At 35.3% G+C, this 21,827-nt stretch overlaps 1 protein-coding gene across 1 annotated transcript in view; it reads left to right on the top strand.

Moving 5' to 3' along the window:
• The window catches only part of LOC136863089 (uncharacterized), a 252,592-nt gene extending 248,945 nt beyond the window's left edge, over positions 1–3,647 (top strand). Inside the window, exon 7 of the mRNA XM_067139422.2 lies at positions 1,632–3,647. Coding sequence (XP_066995523.2) covers positions 1,632–2,153 — 522 coding nt within the window. The 3' untranslated portion in view covers positions 2,154–3,647. The remainder of the gene's footprint in view (positions 1–1,631) is intronic.
• Positions 3,648–21,827: the final 18,180 nt, after the last annotated feature.

Raw genomic sequence — 21,827 nt, 5'->3', positions numbered from 1 at the left:
ACGTACTGTCCTGACAGTGTTGCTGTTAGTCTTCAAAATACAAATGAGGCCTTTCAGTGAAGTGGTTAAAGCAAAGTGGAATAAAACAATATGCACATCTCAATAAAGCCACATATATCACTTTTGCATTCAAGCAGTCCAGTATCAAAGGCCATACTAATTATATTTTCAAATGATGATATACTGTAGGTACATCAGTGTCATAACCTGCATTTGGCCAAGCACATTGCAACATAGGCTTTTACGTTGGTGCAGAAAATTGATTGTATATCACACAGTGAATTCAAGTGATGAAATGTAGATCATGTAACTTCACTTGTGGTTTTTCACACTGTAGCCATACAGAGTCAGTGATCCATCTCATATAAGGCTTATAGTGATGAAGGAAGTACGATACAGAATGAGCAGTGAAACTTGAGAGAGTGACAAGCTCTGCATTCGGGAGGTAAGTGAGCAGGCCTTGCTGTTGGCTGAGCTGAGAATGGTTTTCTGTGATTTCTAATTTTCTTGTACAGCTTGAACAGCCATCATAAGGTGCAGGACCTTCCTTTCCTTGATAATCAGTATACGGTATCTATCTAACGTAACATCATGCATTTCTGTTTCATCTCATTTATATTTCCGCATTATTAGTATACAATATAACATGTTCATGTACTACATATCCTAGACTCCAATTCCGTTTCCATATTCAGCACGTCACAACTTTGTATCTAATATTTTGACAACATTCATGGGATTACTTCTCCTCATGATACCAATGTACACAGTTTACACTCCAAGAGACACACTCATACTGCAGCTATACTTCTCAGTGCAGATACAACTTGCCACAATCTAATGTTGCTAGCAGTCAACTGCTCAATTTTGCATGGGAAAGTCAGAGACCACAGTTTTCAGGATGAACAATCTAATTCTAAGCATGTTCCTGTGCAGTTCAGTGTGTTCCTTCTTAATATTAGGATGTTCTCTTCATGGATCAAGCAAAGTGCTTTCCTTATGTGGTCCATATTAATGTTTACCTGGAGGTTACTTAGGCTAAGTGATAAAAGTATGGTTCATTCTCCCTGAAAGACATGTCTGATTTCCTCATCAGAATGATAAAGAATTTAGAAACAACACACTTTGAGTATTAATTGAGACAAACACAGAAATACTGTAAATATATAGTTAATTGCTGGAGACAAAAGCACTTGGGTATAGACCTTACCATGCCCTAAGGAGTAAGAATACCTGGCTCATCCCTTGTGCAACAAGTCCTACTCTGAAAACTAGGGAACTCCTTGACAAAATACTACAACTGCACTTAGTGCCAAAGATATAAATACTGGAAATCTGTTCCTTGTACTACTCCAGAGGTGTTTACAACTTTTACTGCAAATACTTTGCTTCATCTTACTTATAGTACTACTACCTACTACTATTACTTAATAGAATTAGTAGTATAAATTTCATTATCAGAGACATGTAAAAATTTACATTGAGTGAATGCTCAAGTTTGGGAATATGTGAAAGACTGCTTATTTCATTGATGTAACGAATGAAATATAATATTACTTCTTAATACTCTGTACATTTTAATGTGTTTTTATAGGGTATAGTTGAATTAAATCAAGAAGTTTGTGTTACAGGCCAATACTATCATTCCACCGCCTTACTCATGTGCTGGAAGTTTGGATGAATTTAGTGCCATCACTCCACTGCCATCACTTGCCCAGCAAAGTGCCATTGTGCCTGCTCCCTGCTCCCAGAGCTTTGTGTCTGCAACTGCCCTCTCCACTACTGGTTCTGATGTCAGCAGTCTTGCAGGAGTAGGCACACCTGGCTCACCCCCTCGTGCAACAAGTCCTACTTTGGAAATTAGGGAACTTCTTGATAAAATACAACAACTGCCTTTTCAAGAAGGTGGGAACAGTAATGGAAACTCAAAGATGAGAGCATCTAGACGTCGTCTCTACATGCCTTTAACCCTTGGTGCTGTCGGACGACGATGGTTGTCTCGATCAGCACCTACAACTCCGTGCACCCATCTGCCGCCTTCTGCCATAGCACCCCCTAGACCAGCATCCTCAACTCATGGCAAAGAAGATGGGAGTCCATTGCTTGCAGAACATGTATCAGATGATGAACCAGAGACAGATGATCATGTGTAGTGAGGCCTCTGAAATTCCCATACTGTATTTTTCTGTGAAGTGTTAGAACTTGCAATGGTTGCCTTACACTGGCTTCTTGAAGCAGGGGTTTGTTACAAGTTAAAACTATATGCTCAGGCTTTATAACTGCTATGGCCTTTGAAGGTCCTAACTAAACATAACTAGTAGGGTTGCCACCCGCCTTGTATTCTGTGAGATTTCCTTCTTATAGAAGAAAATTTGTCCATCTTGCCTTTTGGAGGTGGAATTTCTTCCGTGGTTGGCAACAGCTCAAAAAACCAGATGAAATTTTTCATACATATTTCAGTACAGCATTAATATCATTATCCAATTTTCACAGAAACTAATTTGTCGAAAGAATTAAGGAAAGTACATACCTACATTTAGGATTTACTAGAAAGTTTATAATGGTGTATGTTTTGAACTGTTACATATTATGCATCAGTTTTTGTGACAACGATACTGATTATACTGACATATTGATGCACTGAGACAGTAATGGTCAAAATAAGGAATGCAACGATACATTAAATTATCTTGATTTCATTGTTCTTTAAAATGTTATGCTAATGAACTATGGCTTCCGTATAGCTTTCACAGTTTCACTATGATGTTTGTAATTTATTTAGATATCACTTGATATTCTCTGAGTGCTCTCTACTTTCATCTCAGAATGTTTTTTTAGGTATGCTGTTAGTGATGTAAGTGTAAATACTGTAATTTTCTGCAATCCTCGGTCTTGCAATACTGGCAAATTCTGATAATTCTATTCGTAGTGCCAAATATTTCGCTGAAATGAAGACATACTGTCTGAAGTCAGACTGAGGATTTATATTTATTCATTTTAATTTTAAGAATTATGATATAGTGTATCTTTTTGTTCTATGCAGTAAGTGCCAAAAGGGATGTTTCATAATACATATTGATATATGCATAATTGTCATGACATTTAAGATCACTTTCCAGATAGTAATTTGAAAATGTACTACTGAGCAATAAATCCACAAACTCATAAAGGAAGCATATGTACTATAAAATATGTCCAGTTAATGTTCTGATAGAATGTCAACTTTGTATGTTAATGCTTCTCCGACTTCTCTGGTATGACAAGCTGTAAGAATCTAAATACTTCAGTTCATTAAAGCATTGAGTAAATTTGTATATTTAAAGATAATTTTTAGAAATCAAAAGGCACAAATTTATGTCAAAATGGATTAGATGTATTTTATTAATATAATCTACAGGTTGTATGATATTAAGTCTGATTATGCATAACTTGATGTATGGAACATTACAAGAAATGTTTGTGTGAACTTCAAAAATGAAATTGCTCAATGAAAACAAATGCTAGTTGATAAGCATAATCTTGTTTCATTTCGGTCTAAGATAAAAATAAATACACATTCATACAGCCAAGTAGTGGCTAAATAATTGTATAACTAGGAAAATAATAGCTTCAATAATAAGAAGTTCTAAATCTTACTGCTTCCATAAATTAAACCAATTCAATTAAATGTGTCTTGTACTATTGTCATATTACATATTTATAATGAATACAGTTTTATCAACAACCTTCCTAAGAATTTCCTTTGCAGATAGAGATTTGAATATAGTCATAATCTCTTCTGTCTGATGTAAAAGGTAAGAGTAAAAGCTGGTTAATTACAGCCAGCTTCCATGTCACAGTGGGTGATGCTGTATTAAGAAGATTTCACTCACAGAACTTGTGAGTTTGAGAATTGGCAGCACTTGGGTCTGGAGGTGGGTCCTCTGATCCCTCCCCCTTTCTGTTTGCTTTCCTGAGCCAACATTTTTCTGTAACATAAGGCCTTCATTATTCTGAGCTGAGGGAATTTCCTCCAAAGTAAGTCATTTTCATGTTAAAGACAAAAATTGCTATGTAGTTAGTGGGTCCTTTATCAACCTATGAAAATTCATGAACAAACTTTAGTTTAGAACAGTGACCAGCAGGATTGCTGTGGACAAACTGAGGGCAGCTTATGGTCACAGGAGTGAAATCTGTGGGCAGACTGTGATTAGGCCACTGGTTTGCAGCAATTACTCAACATTTGGTGGAAGTTCAGTATTTCAGAGAATTGTGAAAATAGCCATTCTTCTGTTAACAGCCTGAAGGCTAACTTCACTCTGGATGCCATGACCGCAGGTTCAAAACTGGTAGAGATAGTTGGAATTTTAAAGGTCCGAAAAAATTCCATTCATCACTCCATGACATACAATATCAGCATGTAAAAGATTTCTGGAGGAACATTCATTGCTTATCTTACTATATGAATTAAAACTTGGCCATAGATCACCAACCAGAGATCTGTTTCTCTGCTAGAGGAAAATGGAACATTGATATTGACATGCAAGAAGCCTAGATGGTATCATATCAGAATGCCTGCACACAGTACCCGAGACCAAATGATGATGATGAAGATGATGATGATGATGATGATTACGATGATTATTATTATTATTATTACTATGATATACCAGGTTTCGTTGGTCTTATCAAGGAGCTTGATGTCTGGTCTATTACATGGTATCATCTTGTCAGTGATTATACTTCTATTCCAATCAAGTTTACAGTAAGCATTTCCAAGGACTGATGGTGGTGTGTACGTCCAGTCAGGTGTTAAGTACTTAGTGAGATCGTAGTGATCAATCGGTTTTTAATGGATTATATTTACTACTTGATCATGCCTGTATCTGTAGTTCGCATTTGCCAATAATTGTATTGTCTCACTGGGTGTGGATCATCAGTGAAAGAGATAAGATTCTATCGATTGGTCCTACAGTATGTACTTTCTGTAGTTCCTCATCAAAATAACTCTGTCCTGAATTGTAAAATAAAGTTTTCTGTTTCTGGGCATAATTCTGACTGTGCGAGACAGGCATGCAATGCTCTTTTAGCAACATACAGCTCAACCAATTCATTCGGGTACCATCCGTACATAGCCTTCTAATTCCATTGTGATATAGTCTGCTCTGTAGTTGAAACCTGAGATGAGTAGTTCTCTGTAGCATTGAGATTGAGCAGTATTATATTCTTTTTCTTCTATAAAATTGACACTAGGACACACAAATAACATAGTACCAATTAATGAATGTCTGGTAAAATCTAAATAATAAGCAAACAGTAATTCAGGAAATTAATTTATAAAGGGCCTATATTGTTTCCTGAAGAAAGACTACTATTAACCTTCTGAAAATGTGCAGGTTGAATTGTTGTTAGACAAGACAACTCAAGAAAGCCTTGTAGTTCTTTTCCAGACTATGATGGTTTGTGAAATGTTTGTAATGGTTAAACTTTAATATTGTTTTGATATGCAAGTTCCTTCAATATACTTATATAACTATGTCCCTTCATCGGTAGAAATTCACATTACTGGCCCTGCACGTCACAGTGTCCCATAGACAAAGTGAGAACCCTGCATGGTTCTCACATAGAAAGACACACAAAAGTTGGCTCATAAGGGGTAAGCCCACCAGTCACTGATTTAGGATAAAATCCTCTGTGAAAACCATTGTTTCACATGTAAAAGATAGTTTTTGGCAAGTGCATAAGTTTAGTAATCATGATCTCCCTAGTCCCAAAATGAAATAAAATGCTTTGCTTGCTGCAGTTACCATTTGTTTGTAGGTAAAGGACTGTAATTCTCAGGAAGTTAAAAAAATGATTAATAAGCTGTGTCTGAACTTTAAATTCATTTCCTTATAACAGAAGAATGTTGAGTCTGATATGAATAATGCTAATGCATTAAAAATGTAACTCTGTAAGAGTTCCAGTACTACTTTCCTTGTTATTACCATATATTTCAAGAAAATAAACATTATCATGCTAAAGAAATATGACTTGACAAGGTTTTTCATTTAACAGGTGGGGTTGATGACAAAAGATGTCCAAAGCTCCTAATATAGAAAAGAAAAAATTAAATGGTTTTTTGAGTGTGGAAATGGAATTATTGGCCTTCATGACAAAATGTAAGCACATAAAAAATTTATTGTAAGCAGTTTTGAAATTACATACAGTACATCAGCTTGCTGACCATAATGTATAAATATTAACATTCCCAATTTAATAACAGGGAAGGCCAGTTAATTAACCAGATTCACTCAGTGACTACCGGTACTATTAAATCTGTAATAACCCATTCAGTCTACACTTAAATTTGTCAAAAAAAGCAATGCAATTTCTCATTCTCTTTTATTTTCATGATGTCATAGATAATATTTTGGCCAAAAACAGTACTTTTATTAAGATCAGACATATATGTAGAAATTTGTTTGTATTTGATAAGTTGAAATACCAGTAGGGCCTACTGCAGTTAAAATTAATTTCACTTCTATTTTGTGTAGAGTGTGCACCTAGGCCTATATAATTTATAATATTCAGCAATCACAGAACGTAGTAAAATGTTTCAAGAAATTACTGACAAAGTATGCTCTTACCTGCATGAAAATATACTTAGACTCTATACCACTTATCAAAAAATCAGTGGCCTGCAACTTATCCATGCAAAACTCAGCAGTCACCTGCTAGTGACAACTGATGGTGGCATGTTGTATCTGCACTGCAGTATGATTGTCTCTTGGAGTAATCTGTTGTGGGTTACAGTATAAACCAGAGGTGCTCACGCTGGGCATTCCATCTTGTGGGTGCCCAGCACTGTAAGTGGGCAGGCTGGCAGGCGATGAGCACAGCGTATGGTATTCAACCACTATAATGTTGTGGCTATGTCACAGACCGTGAAGGTTGAGCGAAGTTCTGCCAGTCACTCTCGATCACTGCGGTGATACCCGAGTTAAAAATGCAGGCAGAAAACAATGAAAGAAAGAGAGAGCAGAAATCCACATCATTTTCAATTTACATTGTAAGAAATAAGTTATTTACGTCTATTGCAGTTTATGTATTTTGACTGGATACAATAAAAAGTTAGGCCTATAACCCTAACATATTTTTATAATGTACGTAATGAATAACAATTTTCACTATTACATTTTAAGAGGTGCTTTAAAAACAATTCTAATGCAAATATAATACAGAGTTAAGGTGGATACACTCGCTGTGGCTTGCAGTTGTTTGGGTTTAAATTATCAGATAAACTCACCAACAATCCAATCATGCTTACCATGATTAACATCAGTTAGGTTGCCATTTATGCTTTCACGGCCTGCACTTATAGACATGATACTGTATAGGATTTTGGGGTTATGCAGTGTCAAGAAAATAAGGTGAAATTCTTTACGTTTTGCAGAGAACTGTGCTCTGCGTCATCAGAATAAATCTTGACTGTCCACGAGAAAGGCTTCTTAAACAACGACTCTAAATTCAGACGTAATAATAGAAGTGGAAATGGTACGTTCATTCACCACCAGATGGCTCCCAGGACGTGGCACAGTGCTAGTGTTCGAAGCGGAAGCTGACCGAACCATCAGAATCAGTCTAAGAGGTACACATAACATGTGTATGTAACATATGACATTGACAGGTGTATGAACATTGACACAGGCCTGGAATGAAACATCTGGCGATGAGGAACGTGTGAATTGTCATTGTTTAAGATGGCTTTCTCGTGGGCAGTCGAGATTTCTTCTGATGACGCAGAGCACAGTTCTCTGCAAAACGTGAAGAATTTCACCTTGTTTTCTTGACACGGCATAAGCCCAAAAGCCAATACAGTATCATGTCTATCAGTTAGGTCATTCATTTGAAGACATACTGTATATCTATCTGGTAGATATATTTACATTATTGCTGTACTTTAATCTTGGATAGTAAATATCTATGTCCTCACTCGTGATCACACTCCCTCTTGCCATTTAGAGGCTAGCCATTATCATTGGACGCCTGTCAAATTTTAAATAATATTTTCAGAAATTCAGTGAACAGAGAAAGTCACACAACACTATAATGCTGCGCAAAATCAAGCAGTAAACTTGTTGAATTATGTCTTATTCTTCTTTTCCTACTGCCTTTTCCCACACATGTGGGGTCGCAGGTGTGAACTGCATCGCACATGTGGATTTGGCCCAGTTTTACGGCCGGATGCCCTTCCTGTCGCCAACCCTATATGGAGGGATGTAATCACTATTGCATGTTTCTGTAGTGGTTGGTAGTGTGGTATGTTGTCTGAATATTAAGAGGAGAGTGGTGGAATGGACACAAACACCCAGTCCCTGAGCCAGAAGAATTAATCAGAAGCGATTAAAATTCCCGACCCGGCCGGGAATCGAACCCTGGACCCTCTGAAACGAAGGCCAGTATGCTGACCATTCAGCCAGTCAGACAGCTTGTAGAATTATGTAATAATGTTAATTTTTGCTTAATGAATAACAGGAATTTGACTTTTTTTTAATGGAAATACTGTGATGTCCGTCCAAGGAATTGTAAATCATAGCTTATATGCTTAAAGACTGTACCTTTGTAGCTTGTGATAAAAAAATTAAAATGTGTCAGTTTTTTCTGAGTGAATAAATATAAGAAAATAAAACTGACTGTTTATAGTGAGCGCAGTATAAATCAATCTGGAATATCTTTAAAAGGTCAGGTTTTTTTTGTGTGTTTGATTATAGCGCTTTGTTTTTAATACTGCACCCCAGTCAGCATTTTGCTGAGTAGTGGAGGTGAGCTTCTTAATCACAAGTGAACGTCAATGTTCTCTCCCTTCCCTGCAAAGTGTATTTGCTCTCTCTCTTTACTGTGACGTATGCTTCTTAAGCTAGCTGCCCACGTTTACGTCACGCCAGCCCGGCCGCACTGGGCTAGCCTCAGCGGGCGTCCAGCTGAGCACCTCTGATTTGAACTGTGCACTTGGGCATCATGAGAAGAATTAATCCCACAAATGTAGTCAAAATAATAAAATAATAGAAATAAATTTGTGATATGCTGAATATGGAAATACAATCAAATTTGAGGATATGGAGTTCATACATATGTTATACATTGTAACAATGCAGATATATAATGGAGATGAAACAGAAATGCACAATGTTACATTGAATAGATATACTGATTTTGAAGGAGGAGAAGAGCTTGCACTTAAAGGTGGGCATTCAAGGAGCGGAGGAATCAAGTCAATGTTAGTATGAACTATCTCCACCCAAAAAGTTGAGGCCCACTGTATTAGAAGATATTGATGACAGCATACTGGAGAACATTTATGAAGACTGTTACAATGATGGCTTTAAGTCATATAACAAACTAATGAGGTGCTGTAAGTGTATTAGAAATAAATCAAGTTCAAAGTTAATTTTATATTATGTGACTAGCAATTCATGAGAAAGAGCTCCCTTGAAAGAAAACAGGCTGAATATGGCCTCTTGATCCAGGCATATTACTACATTTGTCATACACAGGGGTATAGAAGAATTACCTATGTAATATATTGATGCATCTCTATCTAAATTTAATTATGGTTAACAACTTTGGTATCAAACCCAAGAGCATTTGTTCTATCTGATGACATGATCTAACATGACTCCCTATGTCCATCTTATTAAGTTATGGGCCATGTCAGGGGTGTAGAAATACACTATTCATGTCAATGTGAAGCATAACAGCCCATTGTTGCTTGGGTCATTCCTTAAGTCTCTTTCTGACAACTTCCAGCATGCAGCATATCTTCAAAATCTTCTCTGTTTCTGCTTGCAACACATATTCATACCATCATCATTGGTTTTGGCATGTTTTCTCCTGACTCAGTACATCACAAAATCATTTTCTTATGGCAGTGTTGGAAACATAACCCAGTCTAATCCTGTCAGTTGATAGTTTGAGCAACTTCATCTCTGTAATATTCAGTCATGGTTCTTTCATTACCCTTGAGTGTAACAGGGCAGGTAATGGTGCAATAAATTTTTGATTTGAGAGGTCTTTCATCCAGCATTCACAAGTGACACGATTTACTGTCAGTGTCAAAGATACAGTGTTGGAATTCTGTGCATGAATTTGACAAGCATTTACTTTTGTTAAACTTCATAAATCAACCATATGTTTTCTTTCTTAATCTTTCCCAGATAAAGCATATACCAGTATATGAAATATTTCATATTATGATAGATCATTTAATAGTTATAGCATATTAGTTTTCAGTCTGAGAAAGTAATATATCTCAATGTATGCAAATATTATTAGTAGTGACTGAGTGTAGTAGTAGTGACTAAGTGGTTTGGGCCATGTAGCCGTGAGCTTGCATTGCATTTGTGAGACAATGAATTTGAGTCCCTACGTCGGCAGCCCTGAAGATGGTTTCCATGGTTTTCCATTCTTACACCAGGCAAATGCCTTAATTAAGGCCACAGCTGTTGCCTTCCCAAACCTAGCCCTTTCCCATTCTTGTATCACTGAAACCGTCAATGTGCTAGTGAGATGTTAAACCAATAGCAAAAGTACTGTTGCTAGTACCTTGTGTAGCATATTTTAATGAATTCTAATGATTATGATCTGAACAATTTTCTCTCCATGACATTTAGTCAATGCTCTGGCTCTTTCATAATTAACTAACATTCATTACCCTAGAGGGCACTAGAGCAGGAAATATTGCACTATATAATATTCAGTACCAGTAATCACCAACATGTATGGATAAAATTTGATCAAAAATCTTGAAATTCAGCAGCATTGCAGGGATAAAGTGGCTTCATCAAGCAAGAGCATCTGGGAAGCATACCTTCTAATTGGATGAAAACTGATTTTTAACCAATCTACAATCAAGGGCACAAGAAGAATTACAACATCTCTCTAAGTATTTTCTTTATAAGTATATTAGGTAATATAAAGAGTTTGAAGGCATTTTGGAAAGTAAAGTGCGATCATTAGAGGAGGAAAAAAATGGTTGAGTGCTAGAATGGTTCCAAATCACAGAAGGATTGTCAGAATTAGATCTTCAGTGTACACCATTAATTGATACATACCATGAGAAGAATGAAATATGTAGGTTCTATAGATAAACAGAATGTATATATCAGAGTACCAAGAAAAAATATATAATTTGACCTAAAAGCTTGAAATATAATACTTTAGGATGAGTACTCATTGACAGTACTTACAGACCCACAACAGATTATGACTTATAATTTTTATATTATGGATGCAATTATAATTATTCTACTGTCATATTTAAAAGATAATTTTGACTAAAATTTCTGTTAAGTATGTGGTATATGCTGTGGGTTGTGCTCCTTCTCAAAAGCAGTCCTGGAGAGAGGCTCATATCAGGGATATTTAGGCTGACAATAAAGATGTAGTGAGTGTTTATGGTAAAAAGTAGTTGCAGAGTTAACTTGTTAAATTGTTAAATTGTTAACAATTTACATGAACTATTTAATACAAGATATACAATTGCCTAAAAAGATTCAATTGAATATGAATTTTTCAAGTAGTTTGGGTTCTTAATCTTTATCTTAAAGGTAGCAGTGTTGAATACATTATATCTCAATATCATAAGCTTGAAAAGAATATGGGGCAAGTATGGTACAGAGTGTTTGAAGACAAGTTTGGCTCATCTGGTGCAGGTCTTTCTACTTGACACCCATGGGAGACCTGCGCTTGTGGGTATGTGATGTTGATAATGTGGTAGGGAGAGGGTGAAACCTGTTGGTGGCACATAGCCTTCTCCAGTCAAAGAAAACCAAGGGGTCTGCTTAAGGTTCAGTGTCTCCATCCTACAGACGAATCACCGTCAACAGTGTCATATCCCCTCAGTCCATAGGAACACTGTGGAGATGTTTGGAACTGAATTCAGGCTTTTGGCACACAATGTAGTGTTTAGAAATTGTATACCACTACTTTCCCTACTCTGCTGGTCAAAATTCTGATAATGAAATTTGTTTTACCAATGGGATTTGAACCAGTTAACAGCAGTGTTAGGCCATATATACTCGATGCCTTAAGAGTCATAGTCAACAGTTGGCCTAAAATTTAATGATGAAATGGCCGTACCATTTTATCAAGACTGCTATTGCAGGTACCGGTAGGTAGTTTCAACAGTAGACTCTGTCTACTGCATGGTTCTCAATTATTTCAGATATTAAAACATGTGGCTCTAAAGTTTGTGAAAGAATAAGTTCCTTGTTTTATTTTCATTAATTATCATTTTATGGTTTATAGTCTGGTCAGTACCTTTAAACCCTTATTGAATCTTCTCTAGAGAATAGATTCTGAAACTGAACTGTTGGTTACATCTGTCATTATGTGTCAGAAAGATGTCATGCTAAATTTTGCAGTTACATTCTTCATCACTTTCAGTGAAAATTTTCAAACTACTTTGATCTCCAAATTACTAATATCTGATTTTAACATGACTATGTTTCAAAATATCACCCAGCTTCATATTTTCTAATGGCCATCTTTTGTTCTGATGTGGTCTTCTATTACCCCATGATGCCTGTCTACGCCATAGCCTCGTTTTTTGATATGGGGTCGGGAATGAAATGAGATAAAATTAATGATGGTGAATGAAACTGGAAAAGGGGATGGAAGGAATCAGCTATAGCCTGTGAATAGGAAATCTTCTGGCATTTGTCTGGAAGTGAAAATGGGAAACGCCAGAAAACCATTCTTAGGGCAGCCAACAATGGGGCTGAGCCCATTATTTTCATAAATGCAGAGCTTAGCTCCATCGCCCTACCTTGTTAACATGCACAGCTACTCAACTCGGTTACCCTAAGAAGGAATCTTTTGAAACATATACACAATCTATAAAAGAACTTAAATGGTGAAGTATTGAATCACAGGATTCATTTGAATGAGAACAATATTGAAAATAAAGTCATAAATGGGAAAGTAAAGAAAATGGTAAATACTGCAAGTGTCAATGTTATAATTAAGAAAAAAGAAACAAATGGAAGGGCAAGGAGATGCTGGATAGACAGTAAAATCATATGTGGTGGAGAGAGGTCTCAGATGGTATGATGTTCTGGAACAGAAGATAAGGACAGGAGTAAATGGTGAGTACATGTATACCGCATATGGGAAACTGGAGTTGGAACATAATAATGATGTAGGAATAAGGTGGCTTCATCAAGCAGTACCATCAGGGAAGTGTGCTTTCTAACTGGATGAAAACCAAATTAAATCAATTTACAAGCAAGGGGACAAAACTATTTACATCTCTCTATGTATTATCTTCATTACATAACATTTTGCAGGCATTAAATAAAGTGCAATCACTAGTGAAAAAAGTAAAGTTGAGTACCTATCAAAATGGTTGCAAACCAAAAAAGGGTTGTCTTCAGCATACATCATTAGTTGATATGTGGTATGAAAAGAATAGAATTCATAGGTTATGTAGATCAAGAGAAGGTATAAGACAGAGTACTAGGGAAAGAAATACTAAAGAACAACCAGTATGTGATTAAAAGTGCTACACTGTTGGCTGTCAAAGCAAACATTTATCCAGAAGGGAAGCTGATAGTCTCTTCCAAAATAGCCACAAAATCTCAATAAGAAAATGAGACTATCAGAACAGTTGTAATTTTTGTCCATATTTTTCTACACTCTTCAGTATTGACTGAACATATTGTACGTAATATTATATTTTTCATACTGAGAAGCAAATGAAGCTACAATGGTATTCCATCAAAATATTCCATTTTTCATAAAAATAAATAACTTGCAAAATAAAATAATGATATACAACTCATGGAAAAATTGTAGCTTAAATTCAAATTTCCATTTTAATTCAAATTACTTTGCTCTCTTGTTCAGTTAATAACTTTTCAGATTTAAAGAAATATCATACTTACAGATCCATGACAATGTATGATTTTTACTATGAAACATTATTTTATTGTTGTTGTAATAAATAGTATGATACAGAGTTTACTTCAACCATGTGATTATCATGAATTAAATTGCAATATTTAACAGTTCATTGTGACTTCAGATTATATAAATACATCCGTAATACTGTGGGTTGATCTCCTTCTCAAAAGTAATTTTTGATATAGGCTCACTGAGCTCGATAGCTGCAGTCACTTCAGTGCAGCTAGGATCCAGTATTCAGGAGATGGTGGATTCGAACCCCACTGTTGGCAGCCCTGAAGATGGTTTTCTGCTGTTTCCCATTTTCACACCAGGCAAATGCTGGGGCTGTACCTTAATTAAGGCCAAGGCCGCTTCCTTCCCACTCCAAGCCCTTTCCTATCCCATCATCACCACAAGATCTATCTGTGTTGATGCGGTATAAAACTACTTGTAAAAGAATATATAGGCTCAAATCAAAGATATTTAGGCTGACGATAATGTATGTTTTGTGGTAGAAAGTAGTTACAGAGTTAAGCATGGTTTAAATCTTTCATCTCTATTGATCATACTTTACACGAATTATCTAATAAAAGGCATAAAATTGCCAGGAGAGATTCAGTTGAGCATAAATTTTTCAATCAGGTTTGGCTCTTAATCTTGTCTTAAATGTAGGCGGTGTTGAATACATCATATCTCAATATCCTGAGCTTGAAAAGGAAATGGAGGAGTGGTATGGAAATCATCATTTGGAAGACTAAAATGATATCTGTTAAGAATAAAACTAAGAGGATTAAATGCCAGGGTGGGAATATTACATTGGAACTGGTGGATCATCACAAGCACTGAAGAGAAATATTCTGTTAGAAGACTGGTAAGTGAATAGATTTCTTATTCCAGTTAAGAATGTGTTCAAAGAAAATCCACTCGTCTTCTTTTTCCTGGCCTTTGTCCCAATTTATTGACGTCAGAACTTGATACAGATCTGGCCTAAATTTACGACTGGATGTCATTCTTGATGCCAATCCTATATGGAGGGTTGTATTTACCACTGGGAGTTTCTGTAATGGTTAGTAGTGTGGTGTGTTGCATGTAGATGAAAAGAAGTGTATTAAGACAAACACAAACACCCAGTCCCTGAGACAGAGGAATTAAAGATGCACAGTTAAAATTACCGTCACAGCCAGGAATCTAACCCAGGGCCCTCTGAAACAAATATCGGTATACTGACCATTCAAAACTCAACCACTGTTAAAAATAATATTTTAATTATCACACATACATCAATTTGTTGACAGTAATACATTAAATTCCTGCATAAGGGATAATTGAGGGAAACCCATTAGAAGAAGCAGAATAATAAAAAGAATACCAACACCCAAAACAACAGTACTTCCAGTGTAGAGGTCAATATGCCAAGTACCATGCTGTGATGTTCTGGTGTACCATATTTAAAGTCAGTGACAACTAAATAAAAGTATTACATACCATAATGGGTATTAAAACAAATCTTCAAAGTACCGGTATGTAGTTTTGAAGTAACACAAATCTTATCCCAGAGGCAAATTTAGAATGCATAGTGAAAATGAGGAACTATGAGATTCAGACCAAACTTGTACCTCCCTTTTCCAGAAAAACTCTGGGCATGCTGCAGCTGCATAAAATTGCATGTACTGCCACTGTCTCAAATTTAAAACTGTTACTCCAGCATGTTACATTAGATTCAGAGCAGCTACTGATGAGAAACCCATAGCAGATTATGAGAAGAATTATTACTATTCCATGAATAATATATTCTTTTGTGATAGGTAAGTTGTAGAATCAGATTATGATAACAAGCGTATAAATCAATTGACTGATCATTGGGACAGGGAGCGTTTCCTAGTGGTAAATGTGCATTGATATTGGGTGCTACTCAGTGTGGTCTTATTCTTAAAAAATTATATAGTCTTATGTTCTTTGCTGTCAGATACAAGCCATGTCTGTATGCCAGTGGTGGCTGCTGGGGAAAAGCCACTAAAGCGCTACTTCACCTCTTTCTAAATACAAAATTCTGTTCTGCATAAAATCTTTTTTTTCCATTTTTTTGTTTGCATTATGTTCAGTTGGAGCCACTAAATCTGGTAGGTGTATTAATTATTAAAAAAGTGTTCAAAGATCTACTATTTTATTGTTAGTATTGTTAGAACTACCTGCTTGCCTTTGGTCTGCAGGCTGAAGCTCACTACAAAACCACAACAGATAGGTATATGTTTACAGTTTGTTGCTGTAACAACCAAGTAGAGTTAATGCTTGACTGAAGCGAGTTTCAAATCTAAGTGCTTCTCTATTTTCATATCTTTCTAGGAGACTCAGAAGCATCCTTTGGCAATGTCGATCATTAACACTGCTAAAAGCAAAGTAACAGTTCATTTTAAGCCATCCCTCTCCCTTCTTGTAAATATCTTGTTTTCCCCTCAGAAATTTCAGTCCATGAATTTTTTTGAACAGACCAGTAAGTTTTGTATTTATGGGTATTTGGAAAAATAAACTATTATGTGGTGAAGTTCAAAGCAATTTATATTTTATTAGTGTCTTGTTACAAGTGGCAGGTTAATATGAGTATGATAAAGTCGATGTGGAATAATTCTGAAAAATGATTTAGTATGTAGTTTAGTACAGACACCATTGTAATGTTGCACATTACTTCCTTGCTGCATAAAGTATAATTTCATGCAGAAAGGAAACTACTTTTGATAGATCTTTATTTATGCTAATTCAACTGGTGGGGGTTGCAAAATTCCTGCTTCCGAAACAACTTCATCTGTGGTTCCTCCTACAGCTGCTAGCTTGTTTCATAATTTTGTTGCTTTTATCTTGCCATGAGGTCATACTACTATAATCAGCTGCCAGTGTCTTTAATGGACAGACTCTCAATGTAATAATTAGAATGCAGAGATTCAGATTTTCACGAGGTATCTATACTGCTTGGTTACTGGACTGAGAGAATCAATGTGTCGTTCTTGTTCAAAAAGACTGATTAACTAGTTGAACTTGCTTTGTGGTATGGTTTAAGGCCTGCAATCATTTCACAAGAATGAGGAATTCCCAGAAAGCTTGAATCATAAGCAACACTGTGTACATTCACCAGTTCTATTTTACATGCCAACATCACATCCTGTTTTTAAGAATCCTTTGCCAGCGGATAAAATCTTGGACACAAGAAACACTAGCAATAAGTACTGATAGTGGCTTAGGTACCCTATATTCAAATTAATATTATGTGGATAGTATTCATGGTGAGATGCATCTTTTCTTAACAGTAATATACTACTTGCACCAGTTAAGTGTGTCCTATTATAAAGCTCAAAACATCTATGCATGACAATACTGAACTACTGTTTCTTTAGTCCTACATTTTAATTACTTTTAACAATGTTTTTACCAGGAATGGACTTGGATAATATATATTAGATGGTATACAAAACACTAGCAGTTTATAAATGGAGCAATATTGTTACAAGACTATGATTTCCAAGATATTAAATGTAAAACCAATCAAATTTGGGAAGTAATTGAGTAAAAGTAATCAAATTACTTGTAATGAATACTTTCTTAGTAATTTTTACTTGTAATTGTTACTTTTACAACATGTAATTTTTACTCATAGTTAACTTCTTGATATAAAATTTTAATTGTTTTATTCCTAGTTGATATACATCGCATGGGACCAGAACTGGGGTAAAATAAGTCATGATTAAAATAAAATTAAACACAGGAATCCCTTCAAGTGCCTCTGTAGGGTGTCTTTTCCATAAATTCAAAGATGTATTTTCCTCCAGAGAGGTCGAGTCTTAGCGATGAAAATTCTAAGAATAATTATTTTGTACAGTGTATAGCATATTATCTGAAATGCTAGAAGTCACAAACTAAAATAGAAATTGTAGAAAAAGATCATTTCAATAGTTCCAAGCTATCATGTTCAGTCTCACCTAACTGATGACGGCTACTTAACAACTCTATGCCAAAAAAACACACAAAATGGTGTAAGATAGTTTTTCTAGCAAATTTCTGTATGAAAGAAAAGATGTTACTGATTATCCTAAGACTGGCATTCTGTGAAGCAATTGTAATTGTAATTTTAATGATTACTTTTTGAAAAGTAATTTGTAATTGTAATTGAATAAATTTTTCTCAGGTACCTAACTGTAATTTAGCCCAATTACTGTTTCTTGTACTTTTCCCATCACTTGTATAATTTAGCTATAAATGACAAGTATTGTTGTGTTGTACAAAGAGTGTAATTTCTTAGCAAAATATTTGAAATACCAGTAACTCATAATGTTAGCAGACTGCAAAGTGTAACCTACTGTTATTGATCTTAGGATAATTATTTAAATATATAGTCATCATCACATTACTAATATATTCACTTAAGGAGATAAGTCTGTTTCTTTTGGCAGTGAAAAGTTAATTACCTATATTTTCTCCATTCTTAAACCATTCTGCAGAGAGCAGAAAAAGTTTCATCAGACTTCAAAAATCTCTAAATACTGCCAGACTAAACTTAGCAAAAGCAAAGAAGCCATGTTTATTTATTACTAATTTCCCTGCAGAGGGAGCCATACAAGATATTACTTTTATCTACAACTAGCTGTATTACCTGTCATTGACAGGACAATCATATAGCATGTACAAAGATATCTAACTTTCCTGCTACTTCCTGCCAATATTCAGGCATTTTGTTTTACTTGGGACACAGCAGTAATTCTACTTATCAGAGATGAGTGGCAGCAGAAGAGGCAAAGCATATCACAACAAACAATGGTCAATAGAAATTGTAGAAAAAGATCATTTCAATAGTTCCAAGCTATCACGTTCAGTCTCACCTAACTGATGACAGCCACTTAACAACTCTATGCTAAAAAATACACAAAATGGTGTAAGATAGTTTTTCTTTTAAATTTCTGTATGAAAGAAAAGATGTCAGTGTTGATTAATTGTTTGAGCTTTCAATATTGTAGGCCTTCACAATAAGTTTCCTTCTGCCTCTGTGATATTAGGGCATCTAATGTAAAGGGATTCCTTCCTTCTTTCACGACTCCCTCTTGTCTTTTTCTTCAAGCAATCATTCCTTTATGATTTTCTCATTTTTTATAATAATATTCACCATTTTCCTTGTCAATATGGACCGATGACCATGTGGTTTTACACCTTAAGGCAATAATGAAAAATTAATCACCAGTTATCATTATTGAACAACATCTCCAATGCTCAGTACAGGTGAGGGAGACTGTCTTATGCTCGTTTACGTGAGAATGCACTTGGTCATCCACACGGTGCAACAATGCAACTCATCCATGCGCCCAAGTTCCTTGGTCCAAGTTTCTTGGTCCAAGTTTCTTGGTTCCATATGAAGTGTTGTTTGAGATGACATGAGGACAACTGAGGCATCCTTGTTGGCTTATGGTTCCTGAATCAGAGTCTATCACAATTCCAAGACACCTTGTTTATCGATCACTAGTGGCCAGCCGCAGTTTGGTTTAAAAATGATCACCACTGATTTGCATTTAGGGCATTCCCCCAGGTGGCAGATTCCCTATATGTTATTTACCTCATATTTTCTTAAATAATTGCAAAAAGTATTTTCTTAAATGATAATATAGATTAAAAAGTTCTAAAAAATTGATGTCTATCCACGATTCCTCCATGCTTGATACCCCCTTGTTACCATGGTGTGGGAACAGCTGATGAGCAGGTATTCTCAAGATACTGACACCTCCACTCCAGGCCCCAGTTATATGCTTATGATCAACATCACTTTAGATGCTGCATTTATCCATCACTGCCGAATATTATCATCTAACATGCAGAGGAGAGGTCAGCACATTATAAGTGAGCCCGTTGTGACATCATGCCCTAGGCGTTCCTAATAAAGTGATCATTCGGTGTATATTTAAAAACAATAAATAAGTTTTACCCTCTGAATAGTTATAAATGTTGATAATTAGTAACCAAATACTTTTCTGGAGGTAAATTTGATATTTTAGTTATATATGTTCTTAACAGTAGCTACTGATTAGTGCTGGAGGATATATGTGACAATCAAACTTTACTTTTGGAATTATCTTGAAGTATTTTACTGAAACTTTTGTAGTGTTTTCTCCTGTGGTGAGTGCCAGCATGTTGAGCCTCATAAAATTCCTTATGTCGCAGCTCCCTGCTTCAACAATGATCATTAAAGGAGAATTGATATGAATGGTATGTAATAGTAGCAGTATTTCAATGCATCAGAAAATCTAATAAATTTCACCTGTTCTTGGTTTGAAAATTGTATTTAGTAATGTGTTGCAGTGGGAAGTTAAAGAAATATTCTGTACAGTAAATTTTATAATTTGAATTTTTTTTTTTTGAAATTCAAAAGCAGGTTTGCTCATTAAGAAGTACATAAAAATTTGATCCAGTAACTGATGTATATTAAGTTAAAAATCAGCATTACATCATATCCCTGTTAATTGTCTATACATACCAGTATGGTGGATGGCTTGTTTTAATGACCATAATGATGATTACCCTATTTCTGTTAGTACATATGCCTTATGATCAAATAGAATTGTCCATAGAATTTTAAGAAATTAAAATGGATCACAAAGTTTCATTTCTAAATGGAAAGATCCTGTGGACATACCAGCACAAGGTACTTTAGGAGAAATGAGGAAGAAATAAGAAGTCTGATATACCTTAGGCAACAAAATTTTAAATGATTAAATTTCAAATGAAGAAGTTCTAATAAATGAATATGCCTACAGTACTAACCATCCTAGTACTTTGGTATTTAGAAGATTATGTGTGTTGAAAATGTTATGTATAAATGTTTATGGTTGGAAATAATTTTTCAATTTAACCTACCACTAACACGTCTGATCATATTATAACATTTTTCAAATGATTATGTTTGCAATCATTTGGAACAATTACTATGCTATATTCAGTAGAAACAAGTTCCAATATTTCAAAATTGCTTTGAAGACAGGAGACTAAGATAACTCTAGCATTAAAGGAATGTAAGTTCCAATATGGAGAAATGTTTCCTAATTGAGTCACTTAATTTATTTCCATTGAGAGTATAATCCTAATTCAACATGGCTTTCCAGATGACACTTAGTATACATTGAAGCACTGTCAGTTAACCATCAAATATCCATAATGGAGGCCCTCTCTGATAGGTACTTCTATTGTCAGGTGGTGTACTTCAATCAATGTAACACATTTCCGGAAGAATAACATTGCCATACACCTCTCATAGCAGTTGCTGTACAGTTAACCAGTATTTGATATAATAACTGATAAATTTTTCTCCCGACAGTGTGGTCTATACTTATGTTAGTTCTGTTGTACACAGAAGTGTGTCTATCATGTTAGACTACTAATTGAAATTTCAATAGTTTTATGCATGCAGATGGGAATCCCAAAGTACCATAAGGGATTAATTGTGTGTGGATTTCAATGTTTTTATATAGCATATCCTCAACATGAAAACTCCTCATTGACCATAAGCAAGTTGAATATGCATAATTGAAGAGCGTATTTCCAAAGTGACATAAATCCGAAATGGATTATTTGCCATTTTTTGCTCTCATAACATATTTTGTAGGTTCTTTCATCGTATAACAAAAGTTTAAATCTCAATACCTTTTATATCGCATGTTAATTGAGATCTGAAAACTATGTGCATTTGCAAAGTGAGGTAACTCGAATGTGTCTTATATTCATTTTGACCAATCCGCTAGCACTCTGGACATTACGTGGTATGACACAGAAACATGGCTGCCTACAGCTGGTAGAGGAATAGGTTTCTGACTTATGTAGATCGCCTATTTGTAAGGGTTGAAAAGAAGCTGCAGTAAACTCAAATTGCCCTTCTGCCTACTGAGTATAACATTATT

Source organism: Anabrus simplex, chromosome 2, assembly GCF_040414725.1.
Source record: "Anabrus simplex isolate iqAnaSimp1 chromosome 2, ASM4041472v1, whole genome shotgun sequence".
Taxonomy (NCBI): domain Eukaryota; kingdom Metazoa; phylum Arthropoda; class Insecta; order Orthoptera; family Tettigoniidae; genus Anabrus; species Anabrus simplex.
The sequence above is the reverse complement of the archived record's forward strand: the minus strand, read 5'-3'. Positions and strand labels throughout refer to the sequence as shown.